The following is a 20819-nucleotide window of genomic DNA, read 5'->3' on the forward strand; positions in this document are numbered from 1 at the left end:
CCAACTGCTTGGCTAGCACTCTTCAGCAGGAGGGAGGGAGAGGGAGAGGGAGGCACACAGAAATCAATACGGGCCGAGCTGCCTTTTTTAGGGGAAAGAGGAATGGAGAGGAACTGTGGGAGCAGCAGTCTGGCCCCTGTGGCTATGAGAGCAGCTCCAGCAGAAAGTAAAAAATGTTGTACGATGAATAAAGTCCTGTACTGCCTACCTGGGAGACACAAGTTTCCGAGTGTATAGGTAGTTGCAAACGACCCGCCAGTCGCATTGTGCTCTCAGCCAAACGCGAGGAGATCCGTCTGGCTTCGGTCAGGAGACTGGAGCGCGGGCTAGACGGCGAGGGCTGCACAGCGAAAGGGGAGTGCGAGGTTGCCCTCTGCTCGGGGGAATTGAACTAGTCATTTGTTCACTGCCTCCCTGCCTCCTTTAATGTCCTGGCATTTACAGCCCCGTGAACAAGTTAATCCAATACACTGCGCACGTACTATATGTTTATTTATATCTATGTCCCACGTCAGTTCTGTCCAGCTAGCTTTATGATTTGTTTATATTGCTTTCAATTACCTTTCTGTGTCCCTTGTTGAGCTCAATAAAATTTTATAACGTGGATATTATTCTCTTGCTGCCCATCCCGTCTCCCTTTGCCTTCTTCATTTAGGCATTCAGATCCCACAGTATATAAATCACCCTTTGAAGCCTGTGTGTATGTGGCCGCAGCTGGAGTGACTGTCTGACACCATAAAAGGCAGAACAAGCCTAGAACAGTCTGCCGCAAACCGATTGCTTGTATCGTCTCGTCTGTTACATCAGATGCCTATCCGCTGCCGCGCGTGTTTGAGTGTCTTTGGCCACGTGTGCACGCCTTGTGCACATCTCTGCCTTGTCATCCACCCACAGTTTTATCTCGTGCCGGGGAGTAAGTGCGCTCCCCTTATCCTGGTGTCATTCACGGCGTGGCCAGCCTGCGGCAAATTATCATATTTATGGAGAAGGCGAGTCATGTGTATTAGCAGGAATAGGCGAACCTCATCTGCACCAGCTTGGCACAAACGACCACTGTAAATCACGCCCTCAGCTTTTCATCCAGCCTCTGCTATGGTTGTCAAGGAGACGCCACCATGACTCTAAAAGCTACTCTGCACACTTCTGACATGGCTCTGATTCAAATTACACACAAGAGCATAATAAATGTCTCTGCAGTTTACCTATTCAGTAAATAGCAGCACTGCAAGGATTTAATTTCTCTTTATGAATAAATGTTCAGCAAAAATATAACATTTCCCCATTTTTAGCTGAGAACGGTTAACCATTTTAATGCGAGCGAATGCTTTGCAAATGGCTGCTTTTGAAAAAACAATCCTCAAGGATTCTGCTTCTTTAATCACTATATTTTGGCCTTAATTAGACAGTAAAAGTATAAGATATTTTCCCATTACAGCAGCAGACCTAGTACAGGAAGTATAGGTCTGCATCTAACAATTACTTTGGTAATTATATTAATCAGAAGATTTTTGTTACAATTAATCACTTTGCTGAGAAAGGTGTAAAATTGTATTTTTTCAGTCTTTTTCCTACATAAAGCTAAAGTGAAGCCGCTTGAGGACATGATGATGGAGTAAACTTAAAGTGATTGTTTGTTAGAGGCTCTAGTGCTAATTCTGCTGTCTGATTAGATAATTGTCTTGAGACACTCACAAATATTTATGAAATGTACAATGTACAAATCACTCTACATGCCCTAACTTTAAAAAACAAAGTAGTTTTCATCAAAAATACTCACAATTAAACCATTTCTAAAATAGTTTTCAACCATTACAATAATCGATTAGTTGTTGAATAATGGATAGTTGTTTCAGCCCGTGGAAGTATATAGGATTCTTATTAAACTTATGTTTGAACAGCATAGCTTAATACAAAGGAAGTAGAAAACAGTTGAAAAAGTGGTAGAGAATGAGTGAACATTGCAGCTTATGCTTCCTTTCCTAAAGTACAGAGTCAAAAGCTCTTGCCTTGTGCATATCCACTAACTTTGGCTTTCTAAGAAAGACCAGGACTAGACAAAGCTCAAATCTGGACTAAACCAGTTCTAAAAAAGGGCTAAAATAAACTTAAAATTAGACTAACTCTGCTCTAAACCAAGACAAGATCCAACTGTAACGATATTGTTTATTACTAAATACAAACAACAAACAATGCAACCGACCAAAGATTTTCATGGTCAACCAAAAACATGCCCTGAGCAGCGATTAGTCGACTAAAAGGGGGCGTGGCATGACGCTAGCAAAACTACAACTTTTTTGACCCAAACAGCACTCATTAGACATAAACTTACAGGAGCTCTTGTGGTTACTACTGTTTATACATAGAAGCAACGTAAACACGCATTTATGTGTAAAAAGGTCACATTAATCTCACCTTTTATCTCAGACTCAGCTTTTATCCCAGCTCCCTGCCTCACTCCTGCTGCTGTACATGTGCTGTCCACACATCCATATAATACTTCCATCATCGTCCCTGTTCTCAAATGTCCTCCGGATCAGATCTCCATGTGACACTTGTCTCTGTTTCGCCGTAATGTAAACACGAGCCATGTGCTTTATTGTGAAATGCGCCGCACGTGTGGTTCCATGTAACGTCCTTTCATGTGGCTTCATTTCTTCGACTTTTGCGCTGCACGGTGTAGTAAGGAATCGGTTTGCAGAGCTCCTCGTCTTATTTATCTTGGAAAAAGCCCGAATGAAGCGGACAAAGAGCCTGGCGATATAGCTAGTTTCGGTTTCGTTCTTCCGCGTGTCAGTAGAGCCGCAGACGGAGGACAGGCGTCAGACTCACGTATCGGCTATGTCACTGCAGAACCGGGGTATTTGAGGTTTAAACAACTGTAGAAGTCTGGCCTATTGAAGGCAACATTTCGCCAAGATACAGAGCCCCTGGTCTCAGCTGCTTATGCCCACGCAGGAGCAGCCTCTCCCGACCTCATTTCTCTCCGCAATGTTTTTTTTTGTTTTGTTGCAAAGGCATTTTACACTATCAATTCATACGTCACTCTGTCTGTAAAACTTTGATATATCTGTTTTATAATGAAATATTAGCCCAAATTAAAAGATAGACTTGCCACAGGCCTCTGGTGTTATGTAAATTGAGAGCATCTTAATGACCCAGAGTACCATTTGCCAAAGCGCCACATTTTAATAACCACTGGCCAAGAAATACAGTTTTGTTCTATTTCTGTATGTTGTATTTGTTCTACTATGTCTAAAAGCCAAACTGTTAAAAGGAGTAAAACGTTATTGATAGTCCTTTATGTTTATTTCAGTTCTTGCTGAGTCCCTACAGACGGGCCCAGTGTCTTAGATAGGTTTACAAGAATACGTTGTTATATTCACACTGTGAGTCCTCCAGTGGCTGTGGGATGTACTCTCTTCAATTCACCACTGCTCGAAAGGGCTCCTCATTCCCATCCTCTCACGTGAAAAAAAATTCTGCTTCAAAGGGAGACAGTTTTACAAATCATCTTTGGGCTGGTCCTAAGCCTACGTAATGTCAGCCCAGTGAGTAGCTTCCAGAATGCCCAGCAAACTATCTCAACATGAAAGGATGTTCCTATTGTCATGCATTTCACAGTCTCAAAATCAAATCAAAACGCCAGCCTTCATCAAAGTCGTCATGCCTTTTCCACATCCTCCGTCATCTTTGCCCCAATTAGACTTTTTTTTTTTTTTCAACACGATTTCATCCCCACTTTCACTCACTTCTCAAATGCTTGTGTTTTGGTCTGAGAAAAGGACATGCTTTTATTGATATGATGTCAAAATAACTTCAAATGTTAGATTAAAGGGAATTCTGAATGATTGTTTATCTTTGAAAGCTCTTTGGTCTGTGCTGTCTGGATGCCGTTCACACAGAGCGGTGCAAGGAGCGCGCATGTCAACACGACACAAGCCACATTTGCACCTAAACATGTTCTTTGCGGAAAGTAAAGCTGGCCAGTCGAGGCATTTCCAGTGGTTAACTCTGACCTAGAAGCAGTGTTGTTTGAGGGTTGATGGACTGAATAAAATCGGGTCAGTGGACTTTGATGTTGCTCTCCGGGGGCTTGTGTGCATGTTAAAGCGTGAGGTTGACTGTTTAACACCTTCCAATGAAGACCCACTGCAAATGAGCTTTAATTGAACCTCTAGGGCGCCAACAGATGTGCAGAGTGTGTTTAATCTCAGAAAGTCAACACAACACGACTTGAGCGCCGGATCTTAAGTTTGTGAAATAAATGATCATTTCCCCACTATTTTCAATTTCTTTGCATGCAGGATCCCCTCACATAGACTTGGGGGATGGGGACTCTCAGTATCAAACCGATTTAATGCCGTTTTAATCGCATTTAATGAGTTTTAGCCTGAACATAAATATGTAGCATAGTTTGAATGAGTAAACGTTCTATTAGTATGTGTGCAACTAGAACAGACACTGCCTGACCAAAAAAAAAGTTGCCCGCTCTTAAAGTTCATTGCACCACCTTCAGCTTCTATTATGGCACACATTTGCTCTGGCATTGTTTCAGTAAGCTTATGCAATTCCAAAGGATCCTGTGTTGCATTCATTTTTCACCAAGATCTTGTATTGATGATGGGAGAGTGTGACCACTGTGCAAAGACTTCTCCAGCACATCCCAAGGAATCTCAATAGGGTTAAGGTCTGGACTCTGTGGCCAATCCATGTGTGAAAATTAGAGATGCACTGATCCAGCTTTTTTGCTACCGATAACGATAATGGGGTTTGAGTATCTGCCGATATCCGATATTTACCGATACCAAGAGACTTTCTTTAAAGTTCTTTAAAGACTTTCTCTGAAAAATGTCATTGACTCTTCTCCATTGTAGATCAATATGGTCATATTTTATTGTCATGGTACATATCAATTATATCTACTGATAAACATTTAACAAAAATCACTGGACTTTTCTACACGAACTATTCTTGGGTATATGACAGGCTTCAGGTTATATTAATATAAACAATTCACATGAAGTGATCTGATCATTACAAATATGTTAGATCACGTATTTCTTTCTTGCATTTTGCGCAGCGTTCAAAAATACATTTGCGGAGGTTAAAACTAACTCTTAGATTTAAGTGGTGAATTCTGGCATCGTCTTCTTGGAATGTGCCGGTGCCATCAGGGAAGAACGAATGATGGAATAACCTGGTCATTCAGGGTGTTCAGGTAGTCATTTGTACCGGACATAAAACAATTTAATGGCTATTGTGTCATATACAATGCACCCAGATCATAGATAGAGCTCTAAGTGCTTTAATACAAATGAATAAAAACACTTAGCAATTTCTAATGAAAGAACTTCCACAGGAGAAAGACACAATGACAGCTCCAAATCCAAATATAGTAATGTTGTGTGTGTGGAGACGATGGAGAGCTGCAGGTTTCACGCGGTTCCTTTTGGACGCCCACGCATCTGTATACTAACTCAGTCAGGTGGTAAACTTTATTGCTGTCTTTCTCCAACTCTGTTTTTTTTGTCACATGCGATTATGCAATTCATTTTCTCACGACTGACATATTATGGAGGGACCAAGCGAAGGACAGACCGGGACAGACAGGCCAGGATTTTCTTCCTAAAAATCCTGAATTCAGCCAGACTTTCACCTGCTGGGGGTGCATGTGTAAATGTGGCTTATGTCAGAACAAATGTTGATTACTTTCTAAAGAGACTTATGCCACAGGTTGTAATTGGACTGCTGTGTCTTCTGGCGTGTATATTGGGAGTTAATGTAAGTACATATGAAGCAGAGGGCTCTTTTGGGGCGCAGTGTGGATGAGCTTGGGATTCCGCTCAGCCATGTATTAGTGGGCTTGTCACTTAGCAAACACTGTCTTAACCTCATTTCCATTTCAAGTTAGGAAGTGTAGAGGGAACTCCTAAGTGCATTAGAGTCACTCGCAATTTAGGTCCACTTCATCTGTGAGGCAGGCCCCGATCGCCAGGCAGAAGGAAGGTGGCAGCGTGGGTAATTAAACAGCAATCAGTAATCAGAAAAACTCACGTAGCCCTATCCTCATTTAAGACAAAGTGCCAGGCTAAGTGCAGAGGAGAACAAGAGAGGCTGCTTAGGGCTTTTTCGCTTAGCTCCTCTCAATCCTTGTTTTTACATTTTAAGCTGGTGTCTCATCTGTTGTTGCATTTCTAAATTATGAACAGGACAGGATTGTAAATATCAATACATTTACTTTACTAGTTGAACTGGACATTGTACCAAAATTGGAACTAAACTGTTAAACCAGTAAAATCACTACCTGGTGTTTTTCAATTAAATTTGTTTTGTTCTTCAGTAATATTGTAGAAGCTGACATTTGTGAAAGGAGATCTTTGTGCCCTGTGCATCTAATTATAAAGCATTTTTATCCTCGGGGAATTAGCAGAGGAGTAGTTGTTGTTTATATTGCGCTGACAGGATTGCTCCCACTCATCACTTTGGGATATTAGAAATGTATTTGGAAAGTTAGGAATGAGTTTGGACCAAAAATGTCCACAAATGTCCACATGCTTTTTTTTTTTTCTCCTTTTTTTTTAATCATTGGTGGCATTAATTTACCAAAAGTTGAAGATCACATCGACCACTGTAACAATACACAAAGACCTCCAGCATTCCTTTCGTGTCCTTCACATTTCCTCCACAATCTGCCGCTAGAACACGGCTTTGATGTTGCATCTCGCCCGGTGGCCAATTCCTCAGGCGTTCACTGCGTAATAGGCATTGATTTCCTGAGGCGTGGCTCAAAGGCACTGAGGCAGGCCGACCCATGCGTTGCCTTGTTCCCTGTGGAGCTGAACCTCACATAGTGTAGTGTGACATCTGGCCTGCTGGTCGTCATGCTCCTAACCTGTTCTGTCACCTCTGCTCCGCATGGCGCACATATAGGCATCTCCGATGGGAGCTGACAGCTACTAGCTAAGCCTAACACAAATAGGCGTAGTCCTGAGAGAGCACTTCTGTAATTGTTTCACAGTCTGCATTCTGGATTCCCCTGGTTCATGTTCTGCTCCATCTATGTTGACAAACTGCTTTATTTACTCTGTGCATGTTCCGGTCATTGTGTGGGCTCCTGTGCAACCTCAAAACAGAGCAATCCAATTACCATGGAAAATGATTAGGATTACATTAATGACATAGAAACGGTGCAGCCTTATGTGTGTAGTATTGAAGTCCCTTGGCCTCCCCTTTGTCCTCATTGTGCTAATGACAGTGCACATTATTTTGTTGAGTGAGGAGAGAGAGATAAATAATCTACCGACCAGAACACCATGTTAAGAAGCCAGCCTTCTATTATCACATTACTGCCCTAAAGCTGTGTTTATATGCATCAAAATAAAAAATTATATTTTGGCAACAGTGTTGCTGTGAATAAAATCTGTGTTTACTCCTGGTGAAAATATAGTGTTTTTATCAGGGAATTCATCTGGAGCGAGCGTGTTTGTTGTAAAGATGAAGCCCAACTGTATGTTGCGTTTTATGTGCCTGATTCCCAGCAGCGCCTTGTTCTATGTCAACATTCTGGTGTCTGAACAAAGTACTTGTCTTGCCTCACAGGTGAAATGACACTCATTCTGGTCATACCAATCTGCATTTCTTTTCATTTATCCCTTTGGGCAGAGCTTTTGCTTTCAGCACCATGGTCAGCGCCCCACTGACTAAAACTGTGTGCCCTAATGCTGCTGGACACTATTGACTGAGTGGCTGAGGCGGGCACTAACCACCCACAATGAATGAGCTGGGATGATCTTTTCTTTAGTTGTTAACTTAAACAGATTTGAGGAGAAACTGCTGAGAGGTCATTAATTTATTGCCATGACGGACGCCTCTGTTACAATCCTGGCTCCCAAACAGTACAAATTTACACAATTAGATGCCTTTTCTGTCAAATTACAGTATTTGAATCGGTTTGATATGAGAATGCCCATATCTCCGACTGCAGTGGCAACGTTCATCAAATTAGAATAGAAGTGATTAACCAGGGCAGAACTAAAGGACAAAATCAATAGTTCTTTGTTCAAGGCTAAAATGAAGAATGGTCGCTCAGCAGGGACCTCTCTTGCATGGCGCTCTGAAACTCGTGCACAAAGCAGCACACACTCCCACACCTTTCAGAACAGATCATTCTGCTTCTATATCCTTGACCATATCGGCATTAGGCTTGCATGCTGTAGTCTCAAAATCTGTCTCTTTTTTTTTTATTTTCTTCCCGCTTGAGTCAAAATAGGATACTCAAAGGAGAAGCTCTTCCTTAGATAATTGCAATTAGTAGTTTTGGCCGGGCGTCCAGACTGGCGCTTGCCCAGTCAAAGGAGAGGGGGAGTGGGCCTGCCGGGCATGTGTCCAGCTCTGCAGCCCTCTGCCCCTCAGCTTCTCATGTGCCTGGTGCAGCAGAGACTTTGCCTCTCCTTACATACTGAGATGATCAAATTATAAAATGTTCACATTTTGTCCTGTCACGTACATTGAGATGTCATAAACAACACAAAAGGTTCCACTTTCAAGCATGGCTATACGTGTTAAAGTTTCAACAAAACAGTTAATATCTGCAAAACTTCCAACAAAAGTCATTCATTTTTATTGACATGATACGGGTTCTATATGGCTTGTTAACTCTGAGTGCCGAAAACATATTGAAATTTCCTTCCTTTGTAAAGACATGAATAAAATTGCTAATCTGTCAAAGGGTAATAAAGGCTTGTATAATGCTGTATGGCATATAGACGGATGTGGCAGACGGGAAATGATGTTTGGTATGTTTGTGAACAGCATGCAGCCACTCAGGTTTATGTGCAACACCGACTTTCAATCACACTGTGTCTCTGATACGCTCAGCTTTAAACACTGGCACACAGCTCCACATAAAGGACTGCAATCCATCAATGTGCTCATTGCTGTCATGAGCAGAGAGACAAAGCTCCAAGCAAGAGTCCTCCAACACAAATTTGATTTAGCTCAATTTGCTTCAAACAGTGACATGTGAGCACTAGAAGTGCTAATGTAGAATGGCACCTCTCTCTGCCAACAGGCATGTGTCTGCTTAGTTCACTTTCAGAGGCAGCCGCTGCCTGATTTACTTTAGGATGCTATTGGATTATTGTGTATGAAGTTACACTAATATACACTGGATCACACTGCAGCATGATGAAATCTTCAGTAAAAAGAATCTACCTGCTCTATTCACGTTGAGTGAATAGTGAATTTGCTGAAATGTATTCCTGAATAACCTTCAAAGTATAACTCCAACAAAGTGCTTACAAGAATTGTTTAGAGGCGAGTGCAAATCCAGCAAGGGCTTGTGTACAGAAGAATCTATCTGGAATCTTAATTATACAATAAACCACCTCTGCTTTGCTCCAGCAGGCCTTGTGCCAATTTACGCACGCTAGTCATGCGTGATAGGCATGCTGGAAATATCAGTGTAATGAGTCGGGCATTGTGTGTACATACTGAGTAAAGCCAGGCAGTTTGAAACTAAATGAATCCAATTACCTTCGCCGCTCTCTGCTGTGTCTCTGGCCCTGTAGAATGTAAATGCTTGTACATGCATGCCATCCATCTGTTGTCATGCCACCACAGCACCTTACTGTTGCCCGTACGCTTACTGGTGCCTCATCATCAATCATCTGATGATCCAGTTGAAAAGCCTCCACTGAATAGGTATGACAGGTTAAACAGTGCTAAATTACATTTTAAGACGTGTAGAACCATGATGTATGTATCAACTGAACCGAGTTCATGTGCTCTTCTTTACAGGCAGAACTGCCAGTGTGTGTCTTGTATCTATCTGTGTTGTCCAATATTTAGTAATGAATAATACGAACCAAAAGATGAAATAAAACCCAAATAATTGTATCTTATGTCTCCATCAGGTGGCTAACTTGGCTTGTTCCATCTCCAACAATGAAGAAGGTGTGAAGCTTGTCCGTATGGCTGCCACCCAGATCGACAGCCTATGTCCTCAGGTGAGCTTTGAAGACCACATAGAAAGCTTCCCACTTATTGGAAAATCTTTTTGACTATTACCAACTCTCGCAAACATCTCAGTGGACTCTTTACAAAGTCATGAAGGCAAAAAGAGAGAAATTCTGTGCCTGGCTGAAGAGTATGTGCGAGCTGTGAAAAATGTGTAGGAGGATGTGTTGTAGCGCTGTTTCCCAGGATGCAGGTGATGGAGGAGGTTTGAATCGATCCATTGTTTCCGAGGTTAAGGGTACGCCTCACTCACACTATACTCAGCGGACAGACACTTTAAAAGGAAATAAGCCAAGTATGAGAAGTTCCGCTCCATAGCCATTCTCTGTTCTAATGATTACATACACAACTGGGATATATCTGTGTTCTTTAGCAAAACATACCTGAAGAGTTCTTTGTTTCATTGATGCGTGTTAGAGTAACCCGGCCTATTTAAACGGTCATCTCCTCCAGAAGCTCAAAACACGTCTCTTATCTGCTGATGTCATCCTCTGAGTCTTTAAAGGTCCTAATAGTCAGACTCAATCTTAACATTTCAGTGCACTACAGATTATTTCTTGCCAATGAAGTTTAAAGGCACAGGCTAACCAGCTATGTGAGAACTACTGACCATAAAACACACCTTTTAATTACACGATGTACTCGATAAAGCAAAAAAGTCGTAAAAGTATCTTCCAGCACTTTGAAGTCTTTGGTATGTCATCCAAAAGTATTTTAGAGAGCTGGGATGTATAGGGCTTTTAACACCGCATCTCTGACATTATAAAAACAGTAGATGGACATACAGAGGAGTTATAGCATAATGGCACTGCCAGGACATGGTCACCAGCAAACGGTAAGAGGTCTTGTTGTGGAATGGCAATGGAAGGAGCCAAGGCCACCATTAAGGAGGGCACTGGAGAAGAGCACTCTCTGCCTTATGCGCCCACAGAGAGATGAGAGAAAGTAATAAAGCAAAGTATCAGGATGTGACAAAGAACAGGCGACTGGGTGTTCAGTACATGTGCCGTCTGTCTTGGTGAAAGGAATAACAGCGGCTCTATAGTCCAAAGCAGCGAGGATCTCAGCGGGGCACGCACATTCAACTGGCCACTTGTAACAGAGCTGTCTTTATTGTCATTGTTTCAGACATCCTGTGAAGTGCCTTTCTTATCTTCTTCTCTTTTTTTTGTTTAGAGATAAGTGTTTTTTTTTTTTCCCACAGTTCAGTAACAGACCCTTAGTTTCAGCTGCAAAGAAATACACACAATAATACTGGCTGAAAATAAATAATGACGCCACATTCTCTCATTACAACAGACAAAAACTTGCATTCCAGATTTGCCAATTGAACGCTCAGACATCCAGGTAGAGTTCAACTAACGAGATGACTAATGTTTCAAGATTAACCAAATCTCTTCTCTAGGTCCTAAAAGAAGAAGAGATTTGGTTAATCTTGAAGCGCCGGCCATCCGTATCGAGGCAGCGCCGGTTGTCGTGATCAACTGGACTCTGATTGCTTGCTTTGATTTTTACTTCACTATCCCTACATTTTTTTCTTAATATAAATAAAAACTTGATTTTCTAACAGACCAACCAAACAACAAACAAATGCTAGAGAAGAAAATCCCCTTCTTGGCTGAGGTATTAAAGCACTTTCCAGTGTTGCATGTAATTATACAAGCCTGTACCGTTCATCTTTAGTTGTAGCTGGGTTTGTGGTCAAATGGTTAGTGTTAAAAGGCGAAAGATAAAGTAATAAACTAAAGTGCTTTTGTTTTCTTGTGTCACTGAAAGAAAGGGCTTGATAATCTCTGCACCAACAGACTCCTAATTCGTCTCCCCACTAGGTGATCAACGCCGCGCTGACTCTGGCTGCGCGCCCACAAAGCAAGGTGGCCCAGGACAACATGGACGTGTTCAAAGACCAGTGGGAAAAGCAGGTGCGCATCCTGACCGAGGCTGTGGACGACATCACCTCTGTGGATGACTTCCTTTCTGTGTCAGGTAAAAGTGATTCTCTACAACACACTTACAAGAGACTACACACCGACCTCAGGCAAAAGAAATCCCAGGATGCGCTTTGTTTACAGGAATTGGCTGTTCCCATAGAAAAAAAAGAATATGCAGAATGTACAGTGTTTATATTTGTGTGTTCCCAAAACCAAATTGCTTTCCTTCATATTTCCCCAAGCATTTCCAAATGTTTGCTGCTATTGAATTAAACATCTTAGTGATTTTGTTCATGATCAAATATCGAGATTTGATCAGTTCACATTGTGTTGATTAAGTAAGACTGATTGACAGAAAGCTGTTGCCTCAAACTTACAGTGAAGCCATTACATTAAAAGTAAATGTATTCATAGTTCAGAAATGAATATGGCATCAATGGGCGTATAGAAATGCATGGTATAAAAAGAATCCTTTGATCTCAATGTCATTGAAACCGGAAGAAAATCCATGGTTTGCATAAGCCTCACTCACTGTCCTACTTCTTTTTGTTTCCCCAGAGAACCACATTCTCGAGGACGTCAACAAGTGCGTGATCGCTCTTCAGGAGGGGGACGTGGACACTCTGGACCGCACTGCCGGCGCCATCCGAGGACGGGCCGCGCGAGTGGTCCACATCATCAATGCTGAGATGGAGAACTACGAGCCCGGCGTGTACACGGAGAGAGTGCTGGAGTCCATCAAACTACTGTCTGAGACTGGTCAGTACATTTTACACAAAGCATGGCTATAGAACAGTACCGTCAAACGCAGTATTCATCACAACAAGAATCTAGGACAGACATTTCCTGTTTCTAGGTCTTGATTCAAATGTTGTTATGGACCAATTAAGTCCTTGATCCTTGTGATAAATTGTGTAGCTAGCCAGTACAAGCCAATCTATGAGCTATTTCAGCAACAACGACAATAGACCTGTAAACACACCGGATTGTTGCCAGGGGACAATTTCACACTCCATCCCGTACACCAACAGACATAAACGTGGCAGACAGCACGGGTGAAATGTCTCGCCCCAGGACACACAACATCAAAATTCACAGGTCGCAGCTCAACCACCATTCTTCAGGTTGGTGGGCAAAGGTTTACCATTGAGCCACTGTCTCTAAATTTACACATTTGCAAAACTCTACACTTTGGAGGCAGATGTTTTGCTGTGTTTATTGCCAAAGAGAAAAAGCCAGATGAACTCACACTGAGCTTGCTTTGTCATGGCAATTATAAATCAAAACATGAAATTCCTTTTTGTTATTCTGTTGGTAAGATTTTTTTTTTCTTTTTTTTTTTTTTTAGACATTGGCTAAAACTCCATTGATCAGCCCTGCCATCATCTGAGGTTTTTAGGCCCTCTCTCTCAGTACCTTGTCCCGCGCACACAGTAGCACATTAGCTCTCTGTCTGGTCACTGACTTGCGCGCACACCTTAATTGCCTGGATGCCCAGTATCCCACAGTTTCAATCAGTGTCTTGGCTCCGGCGCAGACCTAGACGCCACCTGTTCTGTCTTCTGCTCAACTTCACCATTTCTTCTTTTTTTTTTTCTCCTACTAGCGTGGGTAATTTCATACACTAATATAGGACTTATACTGTATGTACTGTATGTACTGTATATAACTCATTTTGGGTCGTGGGCCGAAATTCAGCTCCCACTGCGGGTCGCGGGCCACATATAATGTAAACAGGAAAATACAACACAAAACGTTTTTCCAATTAATGAATGATAATAATGAGTTGTGATTTGGTGAAAGCCCTAACTTGACTGTAGCGTAATCAATAACAATGGCTTACACTTGTATTGCACTTAACAAGCCTGTGTCACAAGTTTCTCAAAGTGCTACATAGCAGTAATTATTAATTGACTCCACACTCGGTGTACGTTTATGTTTGGTAGTTATACCGGCCAAAGTCAAAGATGGGGTTTAACCAGAACCAGACTGACCATTTACCACATGGCTATAATGTGTTGTTTATATCCTCATATCTTGTTATATCAGTGCCCTTTGCTGGGCACATGTGAAAATCTTTCCTTTTTTATATTTATGCTGCCCCCTAGTGGCTGGAATGAGCATTCTGGTTATTCTTAAATCATCTTGGGCCAGATCCGGCATGTTTGACACCCCTGATCTAAGGTTTAAGCAAGATTCTGCGCTCCACACTTCATTTTGATAACAGCACCATCTTAATATTCACTTCTAGAATTTTCTTATATAAGCTCGGAATAGCACAGGGGACTTGCAATTTTTCTTTTTTTGAGAGGAAGCTGGGGAATGGGGGGGTCTTTTAAATTTTAGTAAGACAGATACAGACGTCATCTTTGCAAATGCCCATATATGGTTATGTTTGAAGCAGCCATTCTTTTACCAAATGCTAAATTATGAATATATTTTTCTACTAAAAAAAGATACAGAGACATGGAGAGGAGCAAAGTGGTTCAACAGCTCAAAAGTACAAAACAAAAAACCCACAATGCTAACCAGGAAGTATGCTAACGCTAGCGAAGCGATGCTAGCGAGTGCCGTTTTTCGCTGCAACTAGTAAGTAAGTACCTTTCACAGACAAAGGCCACAAAGTGCTTCACAACACAGTTAAACGCAGAAATTACATACAATATAAAAAGGGGTCAACTGAACAATTTGCTGTAAAAACAATTTTGGCTTGACGTCATCGGTATGGGATAATATGTTTATAGTCTGCCAGAAAACGGCTAAAAAGAGTGAAAAATGTCTATACCGTTTTTTTCTTCGTTTGGGGCAGAAATCGCCTAATAACAATCGTGAAAGCAGTGGCATTTGAACCGTTTATTATAGGTAGTTATACCTAGTTTACAATCCACACTCTTACACTTTTGGCGTCAGCTACAAAAACAAAACAAGTTGGTAAGCATAATCTTTCCCTTTACATTTTATTTTACATGAACGACATCCAGATCTGCCACTGTAGCCATTGTTCTTTTAAAGTAGGTAGGCAGCAGACGTGTCATTACCAGCTCTTGTGTTGAAACTTGCTGAGGATGCTGTCAGAATGCAAAGTGCCTTTCATACTAATGCGCCGCTGTTGATAGGTTTTATGTTAATGAGTTTAGACTGATCTTAAGCGCGAAGACACTCTCCTCTGCAGTGCTCCGCTTTTCTCGGGGATAATATTTTCGGTTCTGTTTCAAAATCTCTTCAAACTACACCTGTAACATTTTTTGAAAGCTAGAAAAACATGGCACAGGATGACAGAAATTAAGTCATTTTGCAATTACCTGCCCAACGCAAGAACTCCCAGAATCCCTTTCTCTTTGTTCATTGCCGACATCTCGACCATTAGCGCCCATTTAGCGCGGTAGTATATCTATTGTTTCTCTGGGTGCTTTCATCTTCAGGGATAATTGAGAGACACGCAATCAGCTCTCTACTCCTGCCCTCTGATAACTCACTCACAGCAATATACCCAGCCATCTGTCTCACCCCTTTTAGGCAGCCTACAGTAACGACAATAAGCAATCCCAAATGCAATAGGTGCAGAAAGTATTCAGACATCTAAATTGTTTACATTTCATACTTGTCTGCTTCCAAAATTAAAAAAAAGACTTTTCCATTGGTAGCAATTATACACGACTGGCTCTATAATAATACGTAAAGAAAATATTATTTTGAAGAGAGGGTGTTATGCTTTTTGTAGGTAGAGAAAAAGAGTCAGTGTGGCCTGTGTGGCTGCTGTGAAACTATGCCGCGTCTTTTATGAAAGGACTAAGCTTAGCAAAAGGTCATTTCCTGGATACGCAGGACCTCAGGAGGAACCGTTTAGGGAAAAGGAGGAGCTTTATGGGCGCTGTTTCATAGATTCATAGATTACACCAAGATGCGCGAGTGGGCTGAAACACAGTTCCAGGGATGTTTTGGATGAAAGAACAACATAACAGATAACATATTGCATAATGATAATACCCCCCCTTTTTTATTGGCAACAATGTAAATTGGACAATGTAACAGTAATACATTACAAATACTAGTTCAAAAAATGCAAATAAAACTGGAACAACAGTGGACGTCTTTTAAATTTATTCCACCACTTGGGAAAAATATGCTGTAGATCAGGTAGGGCTGCAAACATGTAGCTCCAGCTTTGCCATTTATTGCCAATAATCTAGAAAGATGTCGCCTCTATCTAACCTTTTTTAAGAATACAAAAAGAAGAATTAACAAAAAATCCACACACAATCCTAACATTGGAAGTAAAACCGTGGCAGATTATGCTTCCTTCCTGAACCCTCTGTGCCGCCACATTATAGCCAAGTTTAGCTGAATCGATTGGACTAATTAATTGATAAAGTGCAGGGGTAAATTTGCGCGCACACACTTATGGGGGGTGGTGGGGGGGGGGTCAATCTCCTGTGGTCGTAACCTTGCCACACGCCATGACTACATAATTGTGCTTGCTGTTGTACTCTGCCTCTACGGAGCGGGGCTTGTTCTAGAGTCAGCAGGACCCAAAAACATGATGTCAGCATTACCCCGAAACAACAAATGGATAACTGTTGATGTTGCAGCATTGCATTGATCGCGCCCCTTATTTTTCTATGTCCTTTAATGAGTTATCTTCGAGCAAACGTTATTACGGCTCAAAATGAGAAACCGCAATCGGTGCTTTGATTTGGCTTTTATTGTTCAAGATTGTACATGTGAAGCTCGGCGGTTTGTCTTGAGAGGCTGTTGCGTAGCTTGTTTTGATTATTGTAGTGGCTTAAATAGAGTGACACATCTACAGGAAATTAGGAAGCACAGAATACCATTATTTTTGTAGTTTAAGCTGCATGACCTTCTTCATTTGGGTCCATTAAACTTAATTATCCGAAATAAAAAAGCGAATTCCTAATTATGCACATATCACCTATTGGCCTTTGACGCCCGCCCACTTAATCCAAATGATTCCTGGTTTCCTGATTCCTGGTTCCTGGTTTGTGTCAATATCTAATTATCTCCAAACTGGCAAAATGTCATTGTGTTGGTTATGATACATTTGCAAAGGTCCTCTGTGATCACAAGCTAGTCCTTTTCATTTTGCACGACTGATTGCTCTACGTTCCATCCTTGTTTCTGCACACTGTGATTCTGCTTTAACCTGTAAAAAGTAAAGTGTTTGTGCTTAGACCAACTTTCTGCTGAGTTTTTTTGAGAAGCCGCGCAAAGTTCACACTTCTGAACTTGCGCAGAGAGCCAGATTGTCCACAGCGAAAGAAAGATGGAAAGTAGGTTGCCGGTGCCAAAGGAAAATTGCACGTGTGGGTTGCCTGAGTTTCATCGCTAAATATATTCAAACAGATTTTACACTGTTCTGGGAATCGTAGCTCCTCGAAGTGGAATGGACAAAACCTACACGCTCAGCCAAGCCAATGACAAATAGAATCTTCAGATAAAATATGAGACAACTTACTATATTGCGGCCATATAGCTAAGGCAGATAGCTATAACAGGCCTGACAGCATCATAACTTAGGTTTTATTTGCACCACATTGGTAATAAAATGACAGCCGATACTGCAGCACAAGAGACTACCCCTTTTGTCTTCAAAGAGCATTCACTGGAGGAAAAAAACCGTTCACATTTAATGTCTATCTTTATTATTTATAAAATGTTTACAGCAGCACGTTGCAAGCAGAGGACGAAAAATCTACAAAATAAACTTTTCCGGGCTTTAAACCATTGAAGAACATTCGCTCATCAATATACTTGAACTAATATTTCACTGCATTCACACAGTTTTGAAGGATCCTGAATAATGTTGTTGAAACTTACTGTTTATGTTCAACCCAAAACTAAAACATCTCAGCTTGGATGAAAACTGTGGTTGCAGAAATAACATTATCTCTCTGCTCAATTTAGACAAGAAATCATTGTTTTTGCCCCACAGAAACAAAGTCACTTTGAATCTTTCTCGAAGCCTAAAAAAAGGGTTGTAAATCTAGGGATGATAATGGTCTTAGACCTGAACTTAAAGCAGCACTACGAAACTTGTTTACCTTAATTAATCCTTTTTGTAGTCCCTCTGGGGGTAATACAAGTGTTAATGGGATGATTGGGGGTCTTTCATCTCACCCTGGTGTATCTGGCCAGAAATCCACAATTGCAGCTTTGCCTGCACTTGTTTGGAGGCCCCAATACACTATGGAATCACGAAGAAGGAGCTAGCAAGCTAACGAACAAAGCTGCAGGCTAGCGCCACTTAAAGGAATAGGCCACCGTTTTTACATACTGAGATATGTTCTTACCGTAGCTTTGACGAGTTCTTTAGGACCTGTCTGGTCACGTAAACACAGCGCAGACGGCGTTAGCATTTAGCCTCTCCCTCTCTCCACCATAGCTCCAAAACAGGTCAAGATAGAAGCTACCAAGCTCTTCCACGTTTTCCCTATTTAAATATGGTTACGTGAAGTGTTATACTACAAAGTATAATTACACAAAATTAAACAATGTGGATTTTCTAAGCGGATAAAAGGGGGAACTATAATGTAAGGCGTAATAATACGCCGATCGAAATCCGCGCAGTAATCTTCACTTTACTGCGCAGATGCGCAACTTGTGTACAAGTTGTGCCCACACTCTTTTAACTGAGTTTTCTCTTTTTTAACAGTGATCTTGTTTTTTCCCACAATCTTTAGTGCACCTCCCTGTTGCTAATTGACATCTTAAGGCATGGACATTGACATATTTCTCTTTGATGAAGAGCTCATGTGTGTGTGTTTCACCCTCTTCCTGTTTGGCCTCTTAGTGGTCGTAGTTGAGATTTTAAGAGCTACCATGCACATCTGATCTGGACCATAAAGCACTTATTGATCCCACTGAACTTTTGCCTCCCCTCCTCCCTCTCCCCCGCTCCCTCTGCACAGCACAGACCTGATGTCTATAGATTTGAACACAGTCAAGGAGAAATCTATAGCCGGGGGAAAAATGATTAAGTGTAGCTGAACAAAGGAAAAAGGATATAGGACCACACACTTTTTTTAGCGGGTACTGAGTCCAATTAACTAAACTCTACCAAGGAATCGATATCTGTCACCAAGAATACCACTAAGCAGTTTGAGCTGGGTTTTTCAGTGCACTTTATCGATGTAGTACTACTTTTTCCGATTCCCCATGTACTGTCATCTTGTTGTCTACTTTGTCTTTTTATTTTTTATTAGATGGCTTCATACCTTCAGCTGTCCTTGCTGACAGCTTGCCACCTCACAACACAAGGTGCTTATCACAACTAGCTACCCTCTGACCTCGCCTCAATTTAGCCATCGCCGTGCCTTCATATCGAGCCCGTCCCCACCGATTTATGGCCCCGGACTGAATGCGGCGCCTAGCCAAGGCACACAACTCTTTCTGTGCAAAGCTGAGCCGTAGATTCCTGACAGGCAGCGTTCTTACTAGCACACGCGGGCTAGGATTGAAGTGTGTCCTTGAGAGGCAAGAAAATCAATAGCCTAATGGGAAAGTGGTTATGGCTCTTCTCTCTCTCTTTCTCCCTTTTTTCTCCTACAGACACTTTTCTGCCAACTAAGTCCCTGTGTTTAAACTAATCTGCCCCTTCCAAAAGGAAAAAAAAAAGGGGGACAAATTTTAAAGTCGATCATTAAGCCCGGAATGGGAAGATTAAAAACTTGATATATGGCCAAAGTCAGCGTGCCATTTAGCAGAAGTGGGTGTGCGGGTGCAGCTTGTTATTACATTGGGGCCGCAGTAAATGGGATTTAGCTCGGGTTTGGCGGTGAGTAATCGCACACGTTCTCGCGCAGCCATCTCTTGTCATCCTGTAAATCAGAGATCACTAAAAAAAAAAAAAGAAAAAAAGATGTGCACAAGGTATTTCGTGTTGGGAAAGAGAAGCCTCTGCGAATTGATGCGGCACCATTACAACGGTCGAACGATGCAGCAAGTGCCAAAAAAAGTCTATGAAGCTGAATATAGCAATCGTTAAATACAGACGCAGTCTCCGTCTATGACCAGGTACAGTTGGTGAGTTTGCTGAGCTGGCTGATGTCCCCTGTGAGTGCGGACTCGTTGTTATGATGATGGGGAGAGAAGTTTCATTCGTAGCACAGATGGCATGCTCATAGTTTGCAGTGAGACGAGGTGAGCTCTCTTAATCAGCGGTAAATAGAGGTGGGAGATGGCGCTGCGGGCTCGTGAGGAAATTGCATTTGGAGTGCGGATGATGACTTAGGAGGTACATTGTGACCAAGGTGAGAGCAGTGATGGCCCTAAAAGGCGGCCGAACACAGTGATGATAGAGAAACTCTGTATTGCATTCCTACGGCACTGCGCGAGACCTGATACAGCGGGTCATCTTAAAAAGGGCAAATGAAGTATTCTTGACTTTTCTTCAGAGTGCTCCGGTTTGGTTCGTATGGAAAGTGCTGTTACTTAACACGGTCAAGATGTTGGCTTGTGCGCACTTCACAAATGGCAATAAGAAGTGTTTTGTATGTGTTGCAGATATTACTCAAGCAGAAAAAGAGTAAATTTACAGTTGGTTGGAAAAGTATCCGTACCCCTTTAACTTTTCCAGTTTGCCACACTATGGTCCGCACACATAAATATACATAATTTAAATTTTATGTGAAAGACACATGCTAAGTGACACACAATTGTGAAGTGAAATGAAATGTACACATGATTTTGAACTTTTTCTTACAGTATAAATAGAAAAACTGAAAAGTGGGGTGTGCAAAAGTATCTATACCCTATTAATACTTTGTGGAACCGCCTTTTGCTGCAAGTACAGCTGCAAGTCTGTTGGGGTATGTCTTTACCAGTCCTGGACATCTTGAGACTGGATTTTTTTAC

General features: G+C 41.7%; 1 protein-coding gene across 1 annotated transcript in view; it reads left to right on the plus strand.

The window, feature by feature from the left end:
* The window catches only part of ctnna2 (catenin (cadherin-associated protein), alpha 2), a 237820-nt gene that overhangs the window by 175758 nt on the left and 41243 nt on the right, over positions 1-20819 (plus strand). Inside the window, exons 10-12 of the mRNA XM_079553918.1 lie at positions 9915-10007; positions 11847-12003; positions 12507-12707. Coding sequence (XP_079410044.1) covers positions 9915-10007; positions 11847-12003; positions 12507-12707 — 451 coding nt within the window. The remainder of the gene's footprint in view (positions 1-9914; positions 10008-11846; positions 12004-12506; positions 12708-20819) is intronic.

This window comes from Gobius niger, assembly GCF_951799975.1.
Source record: "Gobius niger genome assembly, chromosome: 3".
NCBI classification, from domain to species: Eukaryota; Metazoa; Chordata; class Actinopteri; order Gobiiformes; family Gobiidae; genus Gobius; species Gobius niger.